This window comes from Melanostigma gelatinosum, assembly GCF_949748355.1.
Source record: "Melanostigma gelatinosum genome assembly, chromosome: 2".
Taxonomy (NCBI): domain Eukaryota; kingdom Metazoa; phylum Chordata; class Actinopteri; order Perciformes; family Zoarcidae; genus Melanostigma; species Melanostigma gelatinosum.
Window position 1 is genome coordinate 23,581,927 of NC_136635.1, and position 21,281 is coordinate 23,603,207.

Sequence of the window (21,281 nt, forward strand, 5' to 3'; positions counted from 1 at the left end):
ACTTAAGCACTGATGGTCAGAGGAGCATCGAGGCAGACAGCAGAACATATCTTATTTATGACAATATGTCTGTATGTGAAAGGAGGGCAGATCATTTACTATTTATATTCCTCTACACACCCCTGACCTGCTGCGTAGAGGAGAACAATGTAAAAGTTGACATCACCCCCCGCTGCATCACACTGAAAAAAGAACGTAGACGATCACAAAAAAAACTCAATTGCTGATTTTTTAAATTTTTTTATTATAAAAACAGTGACAAATAAATAGACCAAAACAATGTAAAAATATAATGTTTAAGGGATTTGTGTGTGTGTGTGTGTGGGGGGGGGGGGGGGGGGAGAAATGCCATAGCAACGGTTTGTTCTATTAGCAATATGTTTAAAGTCAGATTGGTCCCCGTTTTGTTTGATATGAGAAACATTTCACAACATTTAGCACCGTCGTGTTGTCTGAAGCGCTGTAAATCAGGACAGAAAACAATGAAATAACTGAATTAGCTGTGGATCAGTTAGAAAACAATGGGCCACTGCTTACAGTTTAATTTCATATAAATATAATATATTAATTTATACATTGTACACTAGAATGGCTCTATACCACATACACAACTCAAGGTAAACACATGAAAAAAAAAAAAGGCAGCAGACAATTTCAAAATCAAAAGCTGTGGGAAAATTGAAAAGAAGTCTTTTAGCTGCACAGATGAAAATACAAAGAGAGCGAGAAGATTCTGTCCAGAAACCCGTGCTTCTGTAACTCAACTGTCCGATATGCAAGCTGACGTCACTTACTGCAACATTGTAGAAGGCATTGAGATCATTTTTACAATCTTAAGGAATGAGTAACAAAATGCCAGTATTAATGTGTGTGTGTGTGTGTGTGTGTGTGTGTGTGTGTGTGTGTGTGTGGGGTGGGGGGGGGGGGGTGCAAACATTCAGTTGATGACTTGAGCTACAACCCTGAATTCACTACAGATAAAGCCTGCTGTTGCAGCATTGCTGTTGGAACTAAAATGTCTACTTGTGCCAGATGAAATGAGAACATGGATGAGGGTTTGTCGAGGCCGTCGAAGGCTAGCTAGCGCACCAGGAGGAAGGTGAGTCCAGCCAGGCCCACACCGGCAGCAGCAAACAGCACCGTCTTCATGGACGAGTCCTGGCTCACTTCTCTGGCACTGCGGGAGAACTTGCAGAACCCCTCCTACGAGAGAGAGAGAGAGAGGACATAATAAATGTTGAGAAACTTCTTGTTTACCAGTAAAATAGAATATTGACCTGCTACTCTCAGTTTTTCTGCATACGCTGTAAGTTTTTACAAAACAAAGGTGAAAGTATTAGCTGCCAAGATGTCGTCTAACTAACAGTGGCTTAGCTGACGGCTGGTGGCAATTACACAAGATTTTTTGGGGAAATAAGTCGGTGTCTGACAGCCCCGTGTTTCTCCACAAACACAAAAGAAATTTGCACTCGGGGTGCTGCTGATGTCTGCAACTTTCCAAATACCCTGACAGCACAGAGGTTCTTCAAAGTAAGAAAGTAAGTCTCAACCTGAAGTTAGAGGAAAAACAGCCAATTGTCCAGCTGTTTATACAGAAATCATTTAATTTGTAACACCAATAATGAACCAATCTTTGCTTCTTCTGCTCCATTAGTGAGACAATAAAAAAAAAGTCAGATTGCGTTCAGTCACCAGCTGTGTGTGTGTGTGTGTTTCTCCTTCATGTCCTATAGCTGCAGCCACACAGACTCGACCAGCGAGTGCACCTGCTCTCAGCTCCAGGTGTTTCTCTGCTTTGCAGCTGCTTGTTTTTCTAGTCATACCACGCTAACTCAATATGGCTGATGCCAAATTCAACACACAGAAGCTTTGACTGTTACTACAAAGTCCATCTGGCTGAGCAGGTTACGTGTCTGTTGAAACCAGCTGCCAGCTGAAGAAAGGAGGGGTGAGTGCGTGCATGATTGTGTGTGTGCGTGTGGGTGGGGGCCAGGGCGAACCCATTGACAAAGGCAGACATTCAACTTTAGTTGTGTTCGGTTTGGTGAGGCTTCTGGGGCCTCAGTTGTTCCAGTTTTAAATAAGCCACAACGAGCCGGTTTTAAATGATCTTTGTCCTTTGGATTTCCAGCAGCTAAACAACTACATAGTCCAAATTTGGTCCGACAACACCGCTTTTGTTTAACCAATACAAAAACACTCGGATGATCTGAAGCCCAACACTGTTTGATCATGGCTCTGGATTTGCACTGGTTGTTTTCTTGAACACTACATTCCTCACAATCTGGCCTATTGCTACTCATATAATCACAGCAGCCACATGAGACGTCTGAGGCTGCATCTAAACTAAGCCACGTTTACACACTGATCTGAATACCAACCCACGCAGGAAGCAAACATGATCCTATCAAACTAGGTGATTTCCAACACCACAAGTTTAAAATCATCACTTTCACTTTCACGGCGTCCTGGGGTTCTTTACAGATCCGTTTTAAACTGGCTTGGATACCATGAAAACACTTCTCTTATCTACGATATTTGTGTTGACTCAGCTCTGCAGTGTCCACTTAGAAGCAGACATGATGTTTTAAACCTACCCATCCGTCACTCTCCAGCAGCCAGTCTTTCTTCTCCTCTCCCAGGTAATCAGCTATGGTCTCTGCCAGTCCCCTGCAGTGTCCGGGTTCCTGTCCCGGCTCCTGCCCAGGGTCCAGCCCCAGCTTCGTGCCATTCTGCTCCAGCAGCTGCCTGGCCAGCACCCCAGTAAAGGTGAAAAGGGAAACAACCCTCCCCCAGTTCAAGTGTCCATCTCCCACCAGCTCCTCCATCACCTTCCTGAGGCTGGAGCAGGGGTCCGGCCCGCACTGCCTCAGGAAGGTCTGAGCGAGGGAGTGGAAGCGAGCCTGGTGCTGCGCCTCCATGTCCTGGGCCAGGCGCCTCATGGCAGCGGCTGACTCGCTGGGAGGTGGAGGGGCTGGCCGTGGGCTTGTGCGGCACAGGTACAGGTAGTCCTCTGCCAGAGCCAAGGTCTCTTTCCACAGCCCGCACAACATTTTCTGATGAAGAAAAAAGAAAAAAAAAGACCGTTCCCTTAATTTATGAACTAAGCGAGTCTGCTGACGTGCGAGTATTAGGAAACTGTACTGCTGCTGGAAACCACAAATATGGTCTGTTGATGTGACGGAAACAAGGAGTAACCAGCTCAGGGCTGCAACTACTTACATTATTAATTTATATGCCGATTACTTCATTATTGGTGGGTCTACAAAACTTCTGACAACTGTGAAAATGCTCATTTTTAATGCCCATGGTGACCATCTTAAGATTCCTTGTTGAACAAACAGTAAAAAAAAAAACGATATTCAATCTAACTATATTAAATTTTTTTAAATAAATGTAAACAGTTGGCATGCATTTTGTAATTTTTTTACTCTGAAAAACTACATAAACAATTAGTTGCTAATTAAAAATGTTGCCGTTTAATTCAATTGTTTGAATAATTAAATAATAAACTGCTAAAGCTTTCAGAACGATTGCCGTTAACGTTACGTTACATTCAACCAGCACATCGTGAAATGAGCGACGTTAGTTCACAGTTAGCATCAGCTTTAGCAAAGTGTTTAACGTTAACTAGGCAGCTAACAGCAGCGCTAGTGTTATGAACGGCGAAGACACGACTAGTGTGAACGCTAGATGCTGGAGGCTAACGTTAAATACAGCCAACGCAGAGTTAAGTTAATCGACACGATATAAAACAGCACTGTAGTGCGAGAGCTACATAACGCTTATTATCCGCGTGTTAACGGTTTTTAACCGGTGGACTGGCAGTTGGCTCGCCGGCTGCCTTTTGTCCGCTAACTAACCGTTGATCTGTCACCAGAGCAATGGAGGACACAAAGGACCACATTCAACGATGAGCTAGCGCCGCCACATCAGCGCATTAAACCGCCGTTTAATGTCATTAAACGAGCACCTCGGTGTGGTCAACGTTTTATATTTCCAAATGGACATGTGGGTAAGTAGGTGAAATGACATTTTCCGTGCGTGAAAAGAAACAAAAAGCTTACCCTCCCAGCGATATCAGACTGCTCTCAACACACACGGACAGCGGAAGGAGAACCTCGATACTTTCACAGCTTCCCTTCAGCTGCACATTTATTCTGTGACTCCGCCCCCGGTTCGTTTTATCTGCTGCCCGCAGAAAAACCAGCAGGGCCGAGATCCTTCTTGTGGCACGCGTCAGTCTGTGGCACGCAGCGTCACACAGCGTCCCTCTCTGTCTCTCAGCGTCCCTCTCTGTCACTCAGCGTCCCTCTCTGTCACTCAGCGTCCCTCTCTGTCAGTTCAGCGGAAAGATTCAGCTGTGGCACGCGAGCATAGTTCGGCAATTGTCAAGAAGCTGCGGAGCTGAGGGGGCGGAGCCACATTTCCTGAGACATTTCCTGAGAACACCCGTTGTTGTTACGACAGATCAGCTTCCATAAATCATTTTTATGATTTTAGTTGAGTCACAGGAGCCCCCTGTTCTCTGTATGCATCCTTAGAGTAAGTACGTTGTACTTTTTTGTTTCTCATTCATTTTATTTCAGTATGATTTAGCTGGTTTTGCAACAAAATGGAACATAATACACTTTCTAAATTATTACTTTTATAGTCACTTACAACAATCGGCTACAATAATGAAATAAATCATCCGTTTTAGAATCATTTAAAAGTATATATTAAAATTAAGACATAAAATGTCCAATCCAAAAATACAGGTTTGAAAATATCTTCACTCTTCCTCTGCTTATATGTATATGTATGTCAGTAGGACATATGTTAACTGTTAACAGTTTACAGCATACTTAAATAAATATAAATAAATACAAAACACACGCACACTTTGTACACACACTGCAGCAATTCTTTTGCAGGAATATGAGCATATTTTCCCCCTCTGGCGAAATACAACACGTCTCATGCCTTATTTTATTTTACCAGTTGGTGGCGGTAATGCGCCAATTCGTTTGCCAACCGCCAGTACACCAAAAGGGAGGAGAAGAAGAAGCTTTCCCGTGCCTGTGTTGTTGTGCTCATGAGCGACAGCGCTACGTACCCCGTTGTAATAATACTATGAGTGAGGAGCGGAGGACCCAGTCCTGCTGCCAGGACGGAGTCATCAGGGTAGTGTAAAAAAAGTATTTCAATCTGCACAGGAAGACAGAGGGTTACGCAGAGTAACAGAGCATGAAGCAGTGTGACGGAGCTTGAAGCAAGGTGACGGAGCGGGACGCTGGGTGACCGAGCGGGACGCAGGGTGACCGAGCGGGACGCAGGGTGACCGAGCGGGACGCAGGGTGACCGAGCGGGACGCAGGGTGACCGAGCGTGACTCAGGGTGACAGATATTTGATGTTGATGGTTAATTTGCAACCAAGTTGTATACATCATGTATTTACTTGTTATTTGTATGTAATAGAAAAGTGAGCATGTGTACTTCATGAAGCAATAAATAATGACAATTGAAAAATATAGAGAGATGTTTGGTTCATTCTTTTCAAACACTAAGCCTAATTTACCTGAGTCATTGATTTAATTGTCACACTTAAATCCTGAATTGACTGGTGAAACAGAAGAAGTTAAAGGCCAAGATGAGAAGATATAATGTTGGTCAAATACTGTGGTCCAAATTCAATTTATTCAGTTGTATTGGCATTGAGATATAGAAAGTTTGACTCTAGAATATTCAAACAATTCCGAATCTCACAAGACAAGAGCAAAAACAAGATGAATGTGTTCTCCTTTCTTCGTTGCTGTCATGTTAACTGTCTTGTGACTGCTAAGATTGATCTCTGGAGCTGTAGGTGGAGGCAGACTGTCAGAAGTCTTACTATTTTGAAAATGTATCACTGATTGTGTTACTATGGTAACTGAAGCAAGGTCTACTGGAGGCTGTTTAATAATAGAGTGCAGTGATGAGATTAACGTGTTATACATTCATAATATCAGCAATTTCCTGCCACGTTTTTAATATTTTGTGATCCTATATTGAACGTAATTTTCTTTTCTTTCTCGGAACTGAATCACGCCGCTCGTAGATGAAAAGCAATACGTGTTTGGGATCGTGTTATAAAACGTGTTAAAGGGAACGATCTACGTGGATAACCTGTGGATACGTATAGTAGGTCGAAGTAATCAGCATACTTTTAGGAGAAAGGAAGTTGATTGACTGACTTGTACGAAGGAAATGGATCAATAAAACGCGTATTGCTTCTTCTTCTCCTCCCTTTTGGTGTACTGGCGGTTGGCAAACGAATTGGCGCATTACCGCCACCAACTGGTAAAATAAAATAAGGCATGAGACGTGTTGTATTTCGCCAGAGGGGGAAAATATGCTCATATTCCTGCAAAAGAATTGCTGCAGTGTGTGTACAAAGTGTGCGTGTGTTTTGTATTTATTTATATTTATTTAAGTATGCTGTAAACTGTTAACAGTTAACATATGTCCTACTGACATACATATACATATAAGCAGAGGAAGAGTGAAGATATTTTCAAACCTGTATTTTTGGATTGGACATTTTATGTCTTAATTTTAATATATACTTTTAAATGATTCTAAAACGGATGATTTATTTCATTATTGTAGCCGATTGTTGTAAGTGACTATAAAAGTAATAATTTAGAAAGTGTATTATGTTCCATTTTGTTGCAAAACCAGCTAAATCATACTGAAATAAAATGAATGAGAAACAAAAAAGTACAACGTACTTACTCTAAGGATGCATACAGAGAACAGGGGGCTCCTGTGACTCAACTAAAATCATAAAAATGATTTATGGAAGCTGATCTGTCGTAACAACAACGGGTGTTCTCAGGAAATGTCTCAGGAAATGTGGCTCCGCCCCCTCAGCTCCGCAGCTTCTTGACAATTGCCGAACTATGCTCGCGTGCCACAGCTGAATCTTTCCGCTGAACTGACAGAGAGGGACGCTGAGTGACAGAGAGGGACGCTGAGTGACAGAGAGGGACGCTGAGAGACAGAGAGGGACGCTGTGTGACGCTGCGTGCCACAGACTGACGCTGAGTGACGCAGAGGTGCCAGTGCCACAAGAAGGATCTCGCTGTCTCTCAGAAAAACCCAAGAAAGTCCCTTCATAACGCAGTAATGGAACCGGCAGTCAAGTGAAAAAAAGACACCCAATTAAATAGGTCATGGTTATCAGGTATCATGTAGAAAACAAACACGAGTAAGTTGTTGAAATGAATTAACTTGCTTTTAAATGCATTCAGCTGTTTATCAAGGTCTAATATGAAGTTGTATTGACAGAGTCTCTCGGCTTTCAACATAAATAAAATTACAATCTATGTAAATAACAATTGCAGTAACGTTAGCCTATCGGAAGAAATCAAAGTAACGTTTAGACGTCTCAAATGTGACTATTTGCCTTCTCCCAAAGTAAATTGAGTATTTATGTCTCTATTTATTACATTTTATAGACCGAAACAATTCATTACTCCTGAAAATAATCAGCAAATTGAATAATGCTGAACATAATATAGGATATAGCCTACATTTATCATAATCCCTGAAAAATGAACGGTTATCACATCCTACAATTTTGGAAGTGTATCATTGGCTGATTTCTTTGTATAAATAATAATAATACATTTTATTTGTATAGCGCTTTAAAAACGTACACAAAGACACCTAAACTATGTTTTGTAACACAAAGAGACAGTCCCAGTCTGAGATGATGTAACAATATTATTTGACTTTCATTACTGCGGAACTTAATGAAATGCTCTCGCACACAACACCTTTATGTAAATTCATAGACGGCATCTTCTTTTGACCGATCTAAACTAAATATAGGTCTCAGCAGGCTCGTGATCTTAGGTTTCATTCATCACTGCAGTCTCACTTCTCTAACTCTCAGTGTGTGATATTTGTAAACTACACACAGAGAACAGTTCAGTGTTCTTCATGAGGAAGTGGAAAATGCTTTGAGTTGTAATCAAATGAATGGCAGACAGAGCCAGCGGTTTAGGTAATGTGGCTTAGCAGGTGATATTTTTGGGTACTTCCTCTGCATGGGTAATACCCCTCTGTCCTCTCGTCCATAGGTCCCTTTCTCTTCCTGTCTCTCACCAGCCTCTCTCTTTACTTTGGCGTTTCCTTCTGGGTGTTTCCCTCGTTGAATTCCAGAGAACCTTTAAACCAGGCTGGAACTTAAATATATAAAAAATGAAGAGATAAAGCTATCACCTAAACATTTCCAGATGACGCGTTTGGAAGGAATGAGGATGCTGCAGCAGCCTCACAACCTCTTGTGCGGTTATTGACAGGTCACTTTGGTGCCGAGATGTTTCTAATCATTAGCACATGATGGAGATGTACTGTTCTTTCCGGATATGTTTTCCTAAATAATGCAAGTGAACTCTTAAAAAAAAACCCAATACAACAGGACTGTTTATAGGAAGCACATCCAGGCATTGCTGTTACAATAGTGATGCAGTGTGATGCCCCCTGTTGGTAGACAGGGCTACAGTTTCCCCTGAGCCAATCTAGATGGGTTTTTTAAAATTGTTTATTGAATAAACAGTTTTTCTTGCCATATCTTTCTGAGAATATTGTCTTCAACACACACATACAGAATGATCTGTGAAAATAACAAAATACCATATTGACAATATCGTTAGGCCTCCGGATAGTTACATTTCTCCCTTCCAGGAAATAGAAATGCAAACGTCAGCCATTGGGATTGAATCTACATTTACCTCGGTGCAGTTGAATACCGCCTGTGTGGCACAATCAGTTAAAAGCAGCGGATATACCAGTCGTCCATTTGTATTTTGTTAACGCATAAACATGTCGGGTCACCCGAATCTGTTGTGCCTCTGAGGCTTCCAGTGAGGTTATCAGAACTGACTGAATTGAAGGCAGAAGAGAAATCAAAGCTACAAACAACAAAAAATACTTAAAATCTCTTTTATTTATTTCACAAATGATTTATCTAAGCTGTTGACGTTCATGTATATCGGAATAAAACAAATTGATGGCTACATTGAAGTTGTCTTCTTTTATATTTATATATACATATATATATATATATATATATATATATATATACACATTAGCATAAACAATATATATATATACACACATTAGCATAAACAATTACATATTTATACAATCAGCCATCAAGCTACAAATAATAAATATCAGGAATCCAAACTGCATCCTCAATGAATACTCACACTACAGTTATGATATGATGATATATTGTCATTCAGAAGAGACATTTCAGGTGCTTTGTGTATTTGTCACACTGAAGGTTTGCATGTATTGCACACTCTCCTGCAGTCGTGTTGACTGGGACTTGTAGTCTTGGCAGTCGCATGGTGCTGTTGTCACTGGATCACAACTGTGATATCAGCTCTAGGACCAAATCTGCAAGAGGAAAGTGAGAAGAATCATATGGGTTCAAATATTAAACAGGAATATTTTACGCAGTTACGAGCTAAACAACTTTAAAATACATATTTATAGTGTAAAAAATTGAATGAGAGGAAATAAATGTATGATGTTATGGACATTGTTTTTTGTCACCAGACACTTGACTCAAAAATCTTTTAGACACAGATAAGTAGCCTAACCTTACTTATTGATCAAGATGAATATGATCAAAACACATATCCTGCACAGGGCTGATCAGTTGTAATCCTAACCCATTTTGACAAAAAAAGATCACATCCCAATTCATATGTTAATATCATTCAAAAGCGCAATGTAATCCTCCAAATCAATGAATCAAACACAGCTGTTGTGAAAAAAGCTACAAACAAAAAAGGAGAAATGATCAACGGCGAAATGATAAAGTCATGGTGTGGTGGGAAACTCCAGCTCACCCGTAAGGTGTTGTCCCAGGAGGCCGAGCAGAGCGCCGTGCCGTCAGGTGACACTCGGACTCTGCTGACGCGGTTCTCATGGCCAAACAGGAGGGAGAGACGAGTTCCCTTCAAAACGTCCCACACATTGATGGTGTAGTCGTTATAACCAGCGAAAAGCAGCCGGCCTGGGGGCGTGATGAGGTATGAAGGAGGAAGTGGGGAATTTGGAATAAGGAGAAGTAGTGAAGGACGAAGGATTGGTTGAAATTGTGCGATAGAGACGAAAAAAATGTCCTTAAATTATTGAAAATAGCTTCATTCATATTAAATACTTCTTACTTTTGTGATTTTTAAACTTTCCCAGTCGATGCTGATGAGTGATGCATATTATTCAATCAACTATCAATGGCTGATTCAACCTTAAGTGCTTCACAAACTCCTCACCACTCAGAGAGAAGTCCACAGTTGAAGCACCAAACAGGATGCTGTCCTTCTGGTAGACGGCTACCTCACGGTCAGCTCGCAGGTCATAGAAACGGCACTGAGGAACGCCAGTAAACACGCAACAACACAGACAAGACCAGACACACAGCGGGTAAGTTGACAATGTTAGTCTACAGGCACTGTTACCGGTACTGTACATCATAGATAATCTCATGGATGTATTTTTTCTGTTGACAGGTGCGCCTCTTTTTGAGGTAGCCTGCCAGCACCACAATCTGACAAATGTCTAGTTGAGATGGTTGACTTCACCCCATTATCAAATTATGACCAGTACACACATCACAACGAACTGATCAGCAGGTCATATGACGTGACTCACTGTGGCATCGTCTGAAGCAGAAGCAAAAGCATCTCCACTGGGGTAGTACCTGAACACACATGACCGAGAATAGAATAAGAATGTTGTGTGTTTTGGCACATTTGGCAAACTCAAATCTAAATATTTGTCCACAAACCAAGACAACTTTAAAGCCAGATTTTAAAGATTTGTTTTCAGGATCTAATTCTAGGGTCTCATAAAGTTTTACCAAATTGAAAACAAGATTTACAATAAACACTAAAGTCTCATTCATTAAAGAAAACCAAAGGGTAGCAGAGTGCCTATGTTGTCTATGATGTTGAGCATGTGTGGCTTCGTTCATTCTGCATTTTGATGATCTAGGTAAGAATTATATAATTTAGGATTCGTGTCACGCTGGTGGACTTTTTGTACTTTTATATTAAAGAGCTGGACTCACTTAACACAGTTGATGTCGGACTCGTGGCTCTCAAAAGACTGAATGTTCTGTCCAGAGCGCATGTCCCACACGTTGGCCTTCCTATCAGAGCCCTGATGACACACACACACACACACACACACACACACACACGCACATACACACACACGCACATACACACATTAGAGAATGAAAATATTGCTGCTGTCCTGTAAAAAAAAAATCCAGAATCTTTAAAATTGCGACCACATGACAGATATAAAGACACACACTATCTCTCGCTCTCACCCCAGAGACAAACGTGTTTCCAGTCTCAGATGGGGCGAGGTCCAGGGACAAGACATCAGCTGTGTGACCATGGAAACTCTGCAGCAGCTGCCCGCTCTCCACATCCCACAAGGCACATGTGCCGTCACCGCTGGAGGTCAGGAGCTAACAGACGCATGCACACAGACACATGGACAACAGCACCACATGCACACATACACATGGACAACAGCACCACATGCACACATACACACATACACATGGACAACAGCACCCGCACACATGCACACATACACACATACACATGCACACATGCACACATACACATGGACAACAGCACCCGCACACATGCACACATGCACACATGGACATGGACAACAGCACCCGCACACATGCACACATACACATGCACACATACACATGCACACATACACACATACACATGCACACATGCACACATACACATGGACAACAGCACCCGCACACATGCACACATGCACACATGGACATGGACAACAGCACCCGCACACATGCACACATACACATGCACACATACACACATACACATGGACAACAGCACCCGCACACATGCACACATGCACACATACACATGCACACATGCACACATACACATGGACAACAGCACCCGCACACATGCACACATGCACACATACACATGGACAACAGCACCCGCACACATGCACACATACACATGCACACATACACACATACACATGGACAACAGCACCCGCACACATGCACACATACACACATACACATGCACACATGCACACATACACATGGACAACAGCACCCGCACACATGCACACATACACATGGACAACAGCACCCGAACACATGCACACATGCACACATACACATGGACAACAGCACCCGCACACATGCACACATACACATGCACACATGCACACATACACATGGACAACAGCACCCACACACATGCACACATACACACATACACAACAGCACCCGCACACATGCACACATACACATGCACACATACACATGCACACAAGAGCGTGGGCACGCCACACATGTTCAACATACATCCAAAAAAAACACAGAACGAAACAATATGAAAACATGAAGCTAACTTTATTTCAAAGTATTTTGGAGCAAGACATGTATGTTCAGTATATTTTCTAATAATTTTGCTGACTTCATCTCGTCATGGAATTTGTCCTGTCTTTGAAAACACTGTAGTAGGATTTACTGAGGGAACTGTGGATACAGCTTCAGAAACTGCCCAAACCTCCTGTGCCATCAAAGAGGTATTCTGATGGCTTCAGATTAATTCTGTGTTCTCTCGAAAACTATACTATATTGAACTATACTATGCCTTTTTATTAAATTCCATAATTTGACCTTGTGTGCCTTTTGTGACACACTATAGTCTGACATTTTTCACATTCTACACTATGACTTTTTTGACAAAATATACAAATACTTTCAATGACTTTTTTTTACGCCATACTATACTTCGTCTTTCTTTTCAGGACTTTTTTAAGACTTCTCATCACAAACTCTGAGATGACTTTTGACATGCTATACTATGACTTGTTATAACTAAATATACAATGAATTTTTAACAACTATCAAGCTATGACTTTCTACGTCGCTTTTATGACAGACTTTAATACAACTTTTCATCTCATATTATACTGCCTTTTTCATTTTTTTAACACAACATACGTTGACTTTTCTACGACAAAATATATACTGTAATTGCTTTTTTTATGACAAACTATATAACTTTTTATCAATTCTTTATTTTTGGTTGAAACAACCCCAAATATACTGGAAATAATTGACTTGATTGAATAATATTTAAAGATACAAGTCTAGTGCCGGAGATTAGATCACTCAGTGGTGGCTTAAATAAAACAGAACAGCGGCAAAGCTTCATAAAGTCGGTTTGAATAGTGAGGACAGGTAGAGAAATGCTGCTGAGCTCTTTTCTGTTGTATGACTACATTTACACACACACACACACACACACACACACGACACAAGCTAAAGGTCGGCACCTCCCGACTCCTGTGCATAATGTCTCCACATGCAAACTAAATTCCATAATGTCAGCGATCCCTCTGATAGAAACAGATCATGTGCACTTAGAGACACATGCAGACATCAGAGATCTGTGAGGGCTGGTGGATTAGAGAGATCCTGCTGGTTGACCTCAGGCACAAAAACACATCACATCCTGCCTGCACTGAGATGTAGCTCTAGTTTCAACATGAATGCAATTATCAGTAAGCCACAATTACTGAGACAGACACACACACACACACACACGGATGGGAACCTCATTGATCTAACAGAGCCTTTGCATCAGTCTGATTCTTCTTACCACCACCTGCATGTCACCATTTATTAAATACTTGCAGGGGTTCATTAAACTACCCAGTGATCCCACATGTGCATGTCTTTAATGAGAAAGTGCAACAGCAGATCTCACACATTAAAACTCTCAAAAGCCAATGCACTACGGTACTTAAATGTTGCTCTCAGTTGGACACACACACACACACACACACACACTTTATTACAATTTCTTTATGGGCGCATAAGAGAAGAACAATGCAAGGACACACATTTTAAAGGTGCCGTAGAATACATTCACACAATCATGGACTAGTGACATAGGTCCTCACAATAAAAAACAAAGTAGGCCTACTCAGTTATCAAGGATATGAGTAGCAGAGTGTCTGCCATATATGGCGGCTGCCAATGATAGCGGAGTGCTTTGCGAGCCGTGTAGCTCCAAGGTATTGAAGTCCTCTTACGACCAACCTGTGAGTGTGTCCTATGCAGCTAAATATGTAAATAAGTCGTCGAGACCAGAGTCAAATGTGCAGGTCACCTCTAAAACAAACACTTTCTGGGACTCTTCATTGACAGTTACAACATCCGGTATATTGGCAGAGAGATGTGGAAAAAGTACACACACACACACACACACACACATACACCGAGAGACAACAACACAAACTGTGTGTCATCCTAACTCTCCTGTTAGGAGACTGGAACCAGTCTTTGAAATCAAATGAAGAGTAACACACGTTCTGAGCCCTCAATGTAGTCCAGCACTGCCATTGTTTATTTCAAAGGTAAAGCATGAAGGCCGTGGGCGTCACAGTGTGCTCATGTGCACGCATATGTCTTTGTGTGTGAGATGCAGGATGAAAGAGAAATTCAGGAAGACCACATGCATGTGCGTGTCTGCGTGTTAAATGTTCTGCCCTCAGGTCAGTGTGCTCCACTCTTTTCGAGATAACGGCCTCTTTCCTTGATAAGAACCACTCAGAGTCTATTAATAAACTCAGGACAGAGGAGCGTCACCACCCCTCCAGTCTGTTTTCTGTCCTCAGCTCTGCCATCCATCACCTATTCCACATATAGAATATAAATTAGGGCTGGGCCGTAACTCAATTTAATAATTTATTGTCTTTCAATGGAATCTTATCTTCATGAAATCATATATCCAGATACATAATTACGTCATCTAAATAGATAATGAAACGCACATGCTAACTTAAATTTCTCAGGAAATCTGAATTGATTACATTTTGCTTTAAAGTTATTCACTTAAAAGAGAAAATACTCTACTCTAAATACTCTACGAGTACTTTTCATTTGTCAAGTATTTAATTCATACAGGAGTAAAAATAATGGGCTTTATCATGTGGTTCGTTCATATTATGGACTATGTATTTGTTGAATCGCCCGAAAACATGCTACATCTTAATATATATTGTTATCGAGATATGAAACAATCGATATCGGAATAGAAGATGTTTGGCTTGTCTCTTGCGAGTGTACGGACCAGCAAGGCTCGAATACTTTAAACATGAAGGTGGTGGTGTCACAACTGAAGTACGCCAATTGTACAGATTGTAGAATGCGAAAAGTGGCCAATATAAAGAGTGAATATGCTCCGTATATTCACGGGAGATAAATCAGCGAAGAAAGCATTTATTTAAAATGTAAACACTGTGAATACTTCATCTCATGGCAGACCCCCGGCTGGACCAAGTCCTCTCCGAGCTCCACCAAACCCTTCAGGTTCAGATCCTACCGTAACTGTTGCATTCAAGTCAACGTTCACTGTTTTCAATCTACAAATCTTACAAATACAACCAAAACATGCTATGTTTCAGAATGTAGTCATAGTCCATGTTGTTGTTTTTTTGGTTCAAGTGGAAAAAATGCATTTAATCATCAATAAAAGATTCTAACGTTTAATCGATACAATGCTTGTATTTCCCGTTTTTTCAGAAGGCATTGAACTGCTGCTCACCTGCATGTCAGAGGTGGTGAAGGTGCACCCTGAGATATAGTTGGTGTGCATGGCAACGGACTTCTTCTTTGCAGCCAAATTCTCGTTTTTGTCAAGTGACAGCGGGAACACCGAGCACTTGTTATCCAATCCGCTTCGGAAGGAGATAAAACAAGTCAGATGACGGCTCACTGATGAAATCGTAGACAATAACAACACAGCGTCTGGGTATGGATATCGCATAATGATCCAGGCTGACGGAGAAATGATGACTGGGTATTAAATTAACTTTTCTTGCATAATGTGTCAGATTCAGAATATTGAACAAAACATTTTCCCAGTAGGATCGTATTTAGTTGCACTGAGCAACAGCAGAAGCATTCTTTGTAACACTTACAACAGCAATAACTTTGTATTAAAACAATTCTAAAAATATTATTTCACTTCACTGTTTTGTTCTTGATTTTGAATTATTGGAAAGATTCGATTCTTTATTAAATCCAGGCAATAAAAAGAGAAATCCTCTGTACTCACCCACATGCCACAGCACAGCCTGAGGGGGCATAAGCACACGCCATAACCCATGTACACGGCAGGGTCACCCCATGTTCCTGTAACACATGTTCGTGGTAATTCGTCATTGGTTGGAAGATACATTCTCTTTCATAAATAAGCATATACCAACTACTCTCTTACACATATACACACACACACACACACACACACACACACACACACACACACACACACAGCTGCGGTAAAGCAGTATTAATAGGGATTATGTTGAGTGTGGTTCTACTCCATCAAGAGGTGACATGATGGTCAAATCAGGCTGAATCTTCCTGGCTGCTATATTTAAGTGCACTCAGGCGCGCACGCACGCACGCACACACACACAGTCATTACAGGGGACAGATGGATGGATCATCTTTAAATGCATATTTCCCTGTGATCGTGTTGCGCCCTCACTCTCAGAGGAGTAATGGCAGCAAACGGTCGACACTAGCATGTCGTCTCCAAAGACGTGCGATTATCCGTTTGTGCATTTCATCCTCTTCTTTTAGAGACAATTGAAGTCTGAGACCCGCTTCACACCTTGCGTTAAAATGCGTCACGTATCCAGATTGTATGTCGATATGATTTAACCGGATTACATTTAGCCTACCTGGTTATCAACATGCGTCTCCAGCGTCCACATTGAGATCTGTCACATAGTCATATCCACATATGTGGATTAAAACTGCAACTGCATTTACACTTATGTTCAATGTGGTGACTTGTTTTTCCTTGTTTTTGTAGTTCACAGGTAAGAGGTACAGTTGTATTTTTGTTTCATGTATTCTATGTGACTTTACAATTCTCTCCTGTTTTATAACATATGTATTTTTATTTCTCAATGCATGATTTCCCACCTCTTCTTTGGGGTATACTGATGTCTGGTGGCTATTTATTGTTATATTGCAGCTGTGTGCAGCACTAATGTCAATGCAAAATTTCCCCTTTTGGGACAATAACATATATTACATCTCATCTTGTCTTGTGTTGTCTTGTCTTACCACGCAGACATCCACTCACCTTATTAAGAGTAAATGCATCCCAGATGATCACTTTGCCATCCTAAATAAGAAAGGAAAAATCTGCATTACATGAAAGAAAGAACTAGAGCCCATATACAGTGATGCTCAGCATGAAATGACAGTTGTCCTGTATTAGATAATATTGCACGATGTACCATGTAGGCCTGCCTACCTGTGAGGAGCTGACCATACGACGTTTGTCTTTACACCAGTCCATACACAGAACCTTGTTCCCATGACCCTTCAGTACACGTCTGCTTTTTATGGGGAGGGCACCCAAGACCTCAATCTTCTCAGCCACCTGGTTCACTGAGGTACCAACACACACACACACACACACACACACACACACACACACACACACACACACACACACACACACACACACACACACACACACACACACACACACACACACACACACACACACACACACACACGTGACGTTCATGAGAACTTTTGAGTGAATGACCTACTCACAACCTTTATTTCAGTACAAGTAGGAAAACATCAATCTAAAAATACTGTACATACAAGTAGGCTTACTTGAAGTATTACAAGTAGAAGTACTTAAAATGCTGCAGAATGGTGCCTGTATGTGTTGTATCATTATGTGAGATATTGTTGGAATATTAATAGAGATGCATATGTTTGTAGTCAAGTTGGAGCTGATGTGAACTATTTTATAAAGCCACTGGGCAATTTGTCACATTTGAAAGGTTTTGCATCTCGAAATGTTGTTCTGCAAAGTTACTAGTAGTTGTCAGAGAAATATAGAAGAGTAGAAAGTAGCGCATAACATTTTGCAGAAAATGTAAATACCTGAGCGATGCGTCACGGTGAGCGTCTCTCAGTAAACAGAATAACCGCCATAAACAAAACGTTACACGTTGAAAAGACGAGTTCAGAGCTGCAGCCTGTCAAGCTTTTGGCGGTGGCCCACAGCAGGTGCAATAGTTGTTCTTTCGTCCCAGACACTTACACTCTATGTCGCTCAGCTTGGCCCGCTCCTCCTGCAGCTTCTTCTTCAGACTGTCGCTTTCCCTCTTTAGTGTCGCCACGGTTTCCCCTCCTTGGAGCCCCTGACAAGCCATCTTTAGAGAGGACCAAAGACAATAAAGAAGCGGAAAGGGGAGGAAGAGAAACGGGGAATTTAACGGGGACGTTCGGTGGTTAGAGGTTTGTTAAATGACTCCCCAAGCGAAAGTGATGCTCCGCGGCGCGTGTGACATTCACAGCTCGCGCTCTGCTTGAGTGTGTCAGCCCCCCCCTCCTCCTCCTCCCTGCACATTCATGTTCATTTAACAGGCACCTACAGGCATTTAGACAGGCGGACACCCGTGCAGCGTTTAGTCTTCCACATATTCCCGTCGTTCAATTAGTGACTTCAAAGTTTTAAAACCGATTTGTAACTTTTTTCTGACCCTTGAGGATATTATAGCCTAAGCTGCACACTTCTGTCTCCTTAAGTTCTGTTGCAACTGCTGCTGCAATCGATTTAAAATGCCATAAACTCTTTACGGTTTTCATTAAAGTTGTTATTTCAACCTCCCTTCAGCTTAATATTAACATGCCCTCGTCCACTTAAACTGCATTACTCTCCAAGTTGTTGTGAATAATATTAGATTAAATGTTAACTCAGTCATGACATCACAGCATTAAACTGTTTTTTATTTCCTGCAGGTTTTTAATGACAATCTTCTAAAATTCAAACCATGAATGTAGACACATACCCCAAACAATTTATGAAAATTGACCATTTTGTCCAAGGGATCGTTCATTCAATCAAAGCTGAAAGGAAATTGAAAGAGGATAATATATTTTGAAAGAGTTGTCTGTGTTCGTTTTCATGACGAGGAGTTTCAATCACAATGACTATTTCACTTTACTTTTGTTGTGCTTTTCTTGCAAAAATGTTTCAGTATTTTCCTTCACCACCAATAAATGCTCTAATCAAATCCGTTCAGGATAGTTACTGAGTCAGCTGACAAAGAGCCACAGATCAGGAGGAGGCATGGTGGAGGTGGCATGCAGTGGCATGCATCTCTCTCTGAAAGGTCCTCATGACATCCTCTGCGTGTGTATGTGTGTGTGTGTGTGTTTTAAGATAATAATACAGTTCCATGTCAAAAGGTGCTTCTGAGTGTTGTGTCCTCAGTAGAACAGCAAGTGTTCGTGTGATCCTCATCAAACTAAAGACGCGTTTGTATGTAGACGCTTGGCAGCTGCCTCACAGATTGCTGTTATCATATATGTTCACAGATAAAGTTAAGAGTAGGAGACGCCTGTAACTTCAGGGCCATCGGGTTGACACAGTGTGCTAACTTATTCTTTCTCTCTTTTTGAGCTGATGCATATCTTGTCAGATCTACACTACATCCACTCAAGTGAAATGAAGTGCAAACATTGCCATCGTTTGCACTTCATTTATGTGGCAGCTATAAGTGATGAGGAACAGAAAGGATAACATACCAATTCCACACAGAAGGAGCAGTAGTTGATGGCCTCTGTCTTAATGTAGATGTTCATAAGAGGACCGGCTTTCCCACACCTGTCGCAGGGGCCAAAAGTGGCCGCCACGAACGTCTGGTCACACATGGCTGCAGATGATCACCGACAACGAGCTCTGTGGAAAACACGGACACAAACATAAAGATTCAGACAATCAGCTCTATGCTATTTTGGTTTATTCGGGCTCTTTTGATTGTCTGTACCGTTGTGTGACTATGTGTGTGTGTGTATGTGTGTTAGGAGATAAGTAGTTGGTAATCTACTCCAGCCTGATCCGTCTCTGAGCTCCAGAGGAAAGGAGTGCAGCAAAGCTATTCTGGGAACTGCTCACATCCAGTGCACACACAAAAACAACCAAATTACAACTAAATGTGACATTTTCCCATCGCAAACCCTCATCATATCATGCACTGCACCGCTATTTGAAGTTGTCGCTTATTTTCTGATAGTAACTTTTACAATATTAACACATTAATAACTTAATGCCTTAACAAACAACAATGTCATAACATACTAATGTGTGTCGTTTCCTTCAATTTGTTACATTACAATTTGTAAAGAAAAAAAGAATCAGCAGACATATTCAGAAAACTACAACCTCATTTAGAGATTGAAGTCAATCATTATATTTTCAGTCCTTCTGTTAATACGAGTATTATAGTGAACAGAACATAGAATAAAATAATGTGAGTTGTGTTAGCAATTTGAATTCACACTGAGCTGCCATCATGTTCGTACACACACCAAACTCAACATCACCGAGGCTGCTATTGAGGTAATCATGTACAAAATGAACTTTAGCAGAAACTGATATCATTTGCACATCATGTTCCATAAATTGAACCCAAATTAAACACAAAAAAAGATCTTCAGTTTGCAGAAGAATATTTTCACAAATGGCAGCCATATCAATGATAAAATCGTACCTTACAAGAGAACGTCCCCCCCTCGCCCCCCCTCTCTCTGAAAGGTCCTCATGACATCCTCTGCGTGTGTATGTGTGTGTGTGTGTGTTTTAAGATAATAATACAGTTCCATGTCAAAAGGTGCTTCTGAGTGTTGTGTCCTCAGTAGAACAGCAAGTGTTCGTGTGATCCTCATCAAACTAAAGACGCGTTTGTATGTAGACGCTTGGCAGCTGCCTCACAGATTGCTGTTATCATATATGTTCACAGATAAAGTTAAGAGTAGGAGACGCCTGTAACTTCAGGGCCATCGGGTTGACACAGTGTGCTAACTTATTCTTTCTCTCTTTTTGAGCTGATGCATATCTTGTCAGATCTACACTACATCCACTCAAGTGAAATGAAGTGCAAACATTGCCATCGTTTGCACTTCATTTATGTGGCAGCTATAAGTGATGAGGAACAGAAAGGATAACATACCAATTCCACACAGAAGGAGCAGTAGTTGATGGCCTCTGTCTTAATGTAGATGTTCATAAGAGGACCGGCTTTCCCACACCTGTCGCAGGGGCCAAAAGTGGCCGCCACGAACGTCTGGTCACACATGGCTGCAGATGATCACC

At 41.4% G+C, this 21,281-nt stretch overlaps 2 protein-coding genes across 2 annotated transcripts; both read right to left on the reverse strand.

Annotated features, from left to right (window-relative positions):
• Positions 1–224: 224 nt before the first annotated feature.
• bcl2l10 (BCL2 like 10) lies at positions 225–4,636 on the reverse strand. Its single transcript, XM_079294585.1, has 3 exons — positions 4,068–4,636; positions 2,598–3,056; positions 225–1,203 (listed from the first exon to the last, which is right to left on the reverse strand). The coding sequence occupies exons 2-3, from the start codon at positions 3,051–3,053 to the stop codon at positions 1,081–1,083; spliced, it is 579 nt and encodes a 192-aa protein (XP_079150711.1). The 5' UTR covers positions 3,054–3,056; positions 4,068–4,636; the 3' UTR covers positions 225–1,080.
• Positions 4,637–9,403: 4,767 nt separating this feature from the next.
• gnb5b (guanine nucleotide binding protein (G protein), beta 5b) lies at positions 9,404–21,264 on the reverse strand (the record flags this gene model as incomplete). Its single annotated transcript, XM_079291701.1, has 12 exons — positions 9,404–9,435; positions 9,884–10,060; positions 10,320–10,416; positions 10,699–10,747; positions 11,117–11,208; positions 11,384–11,527; positions 15,687–15,819; positions 16,200–16,276; positions 17,241–17,282; positions 17,415–17,551; positions 18,225–18,336; positions 21,139–21,264. The coding sequence occupies 12 exons, from the start codon at positions 21,262–21,264 to the stop codon at positions 9,404–9,406; spliced, it is 1,218 nt and encodes a 405-aa protein (XP_079147827.1).
• Between the last annotated feature and the right edge of the window lie 17 nt (positions 21,265–21,281).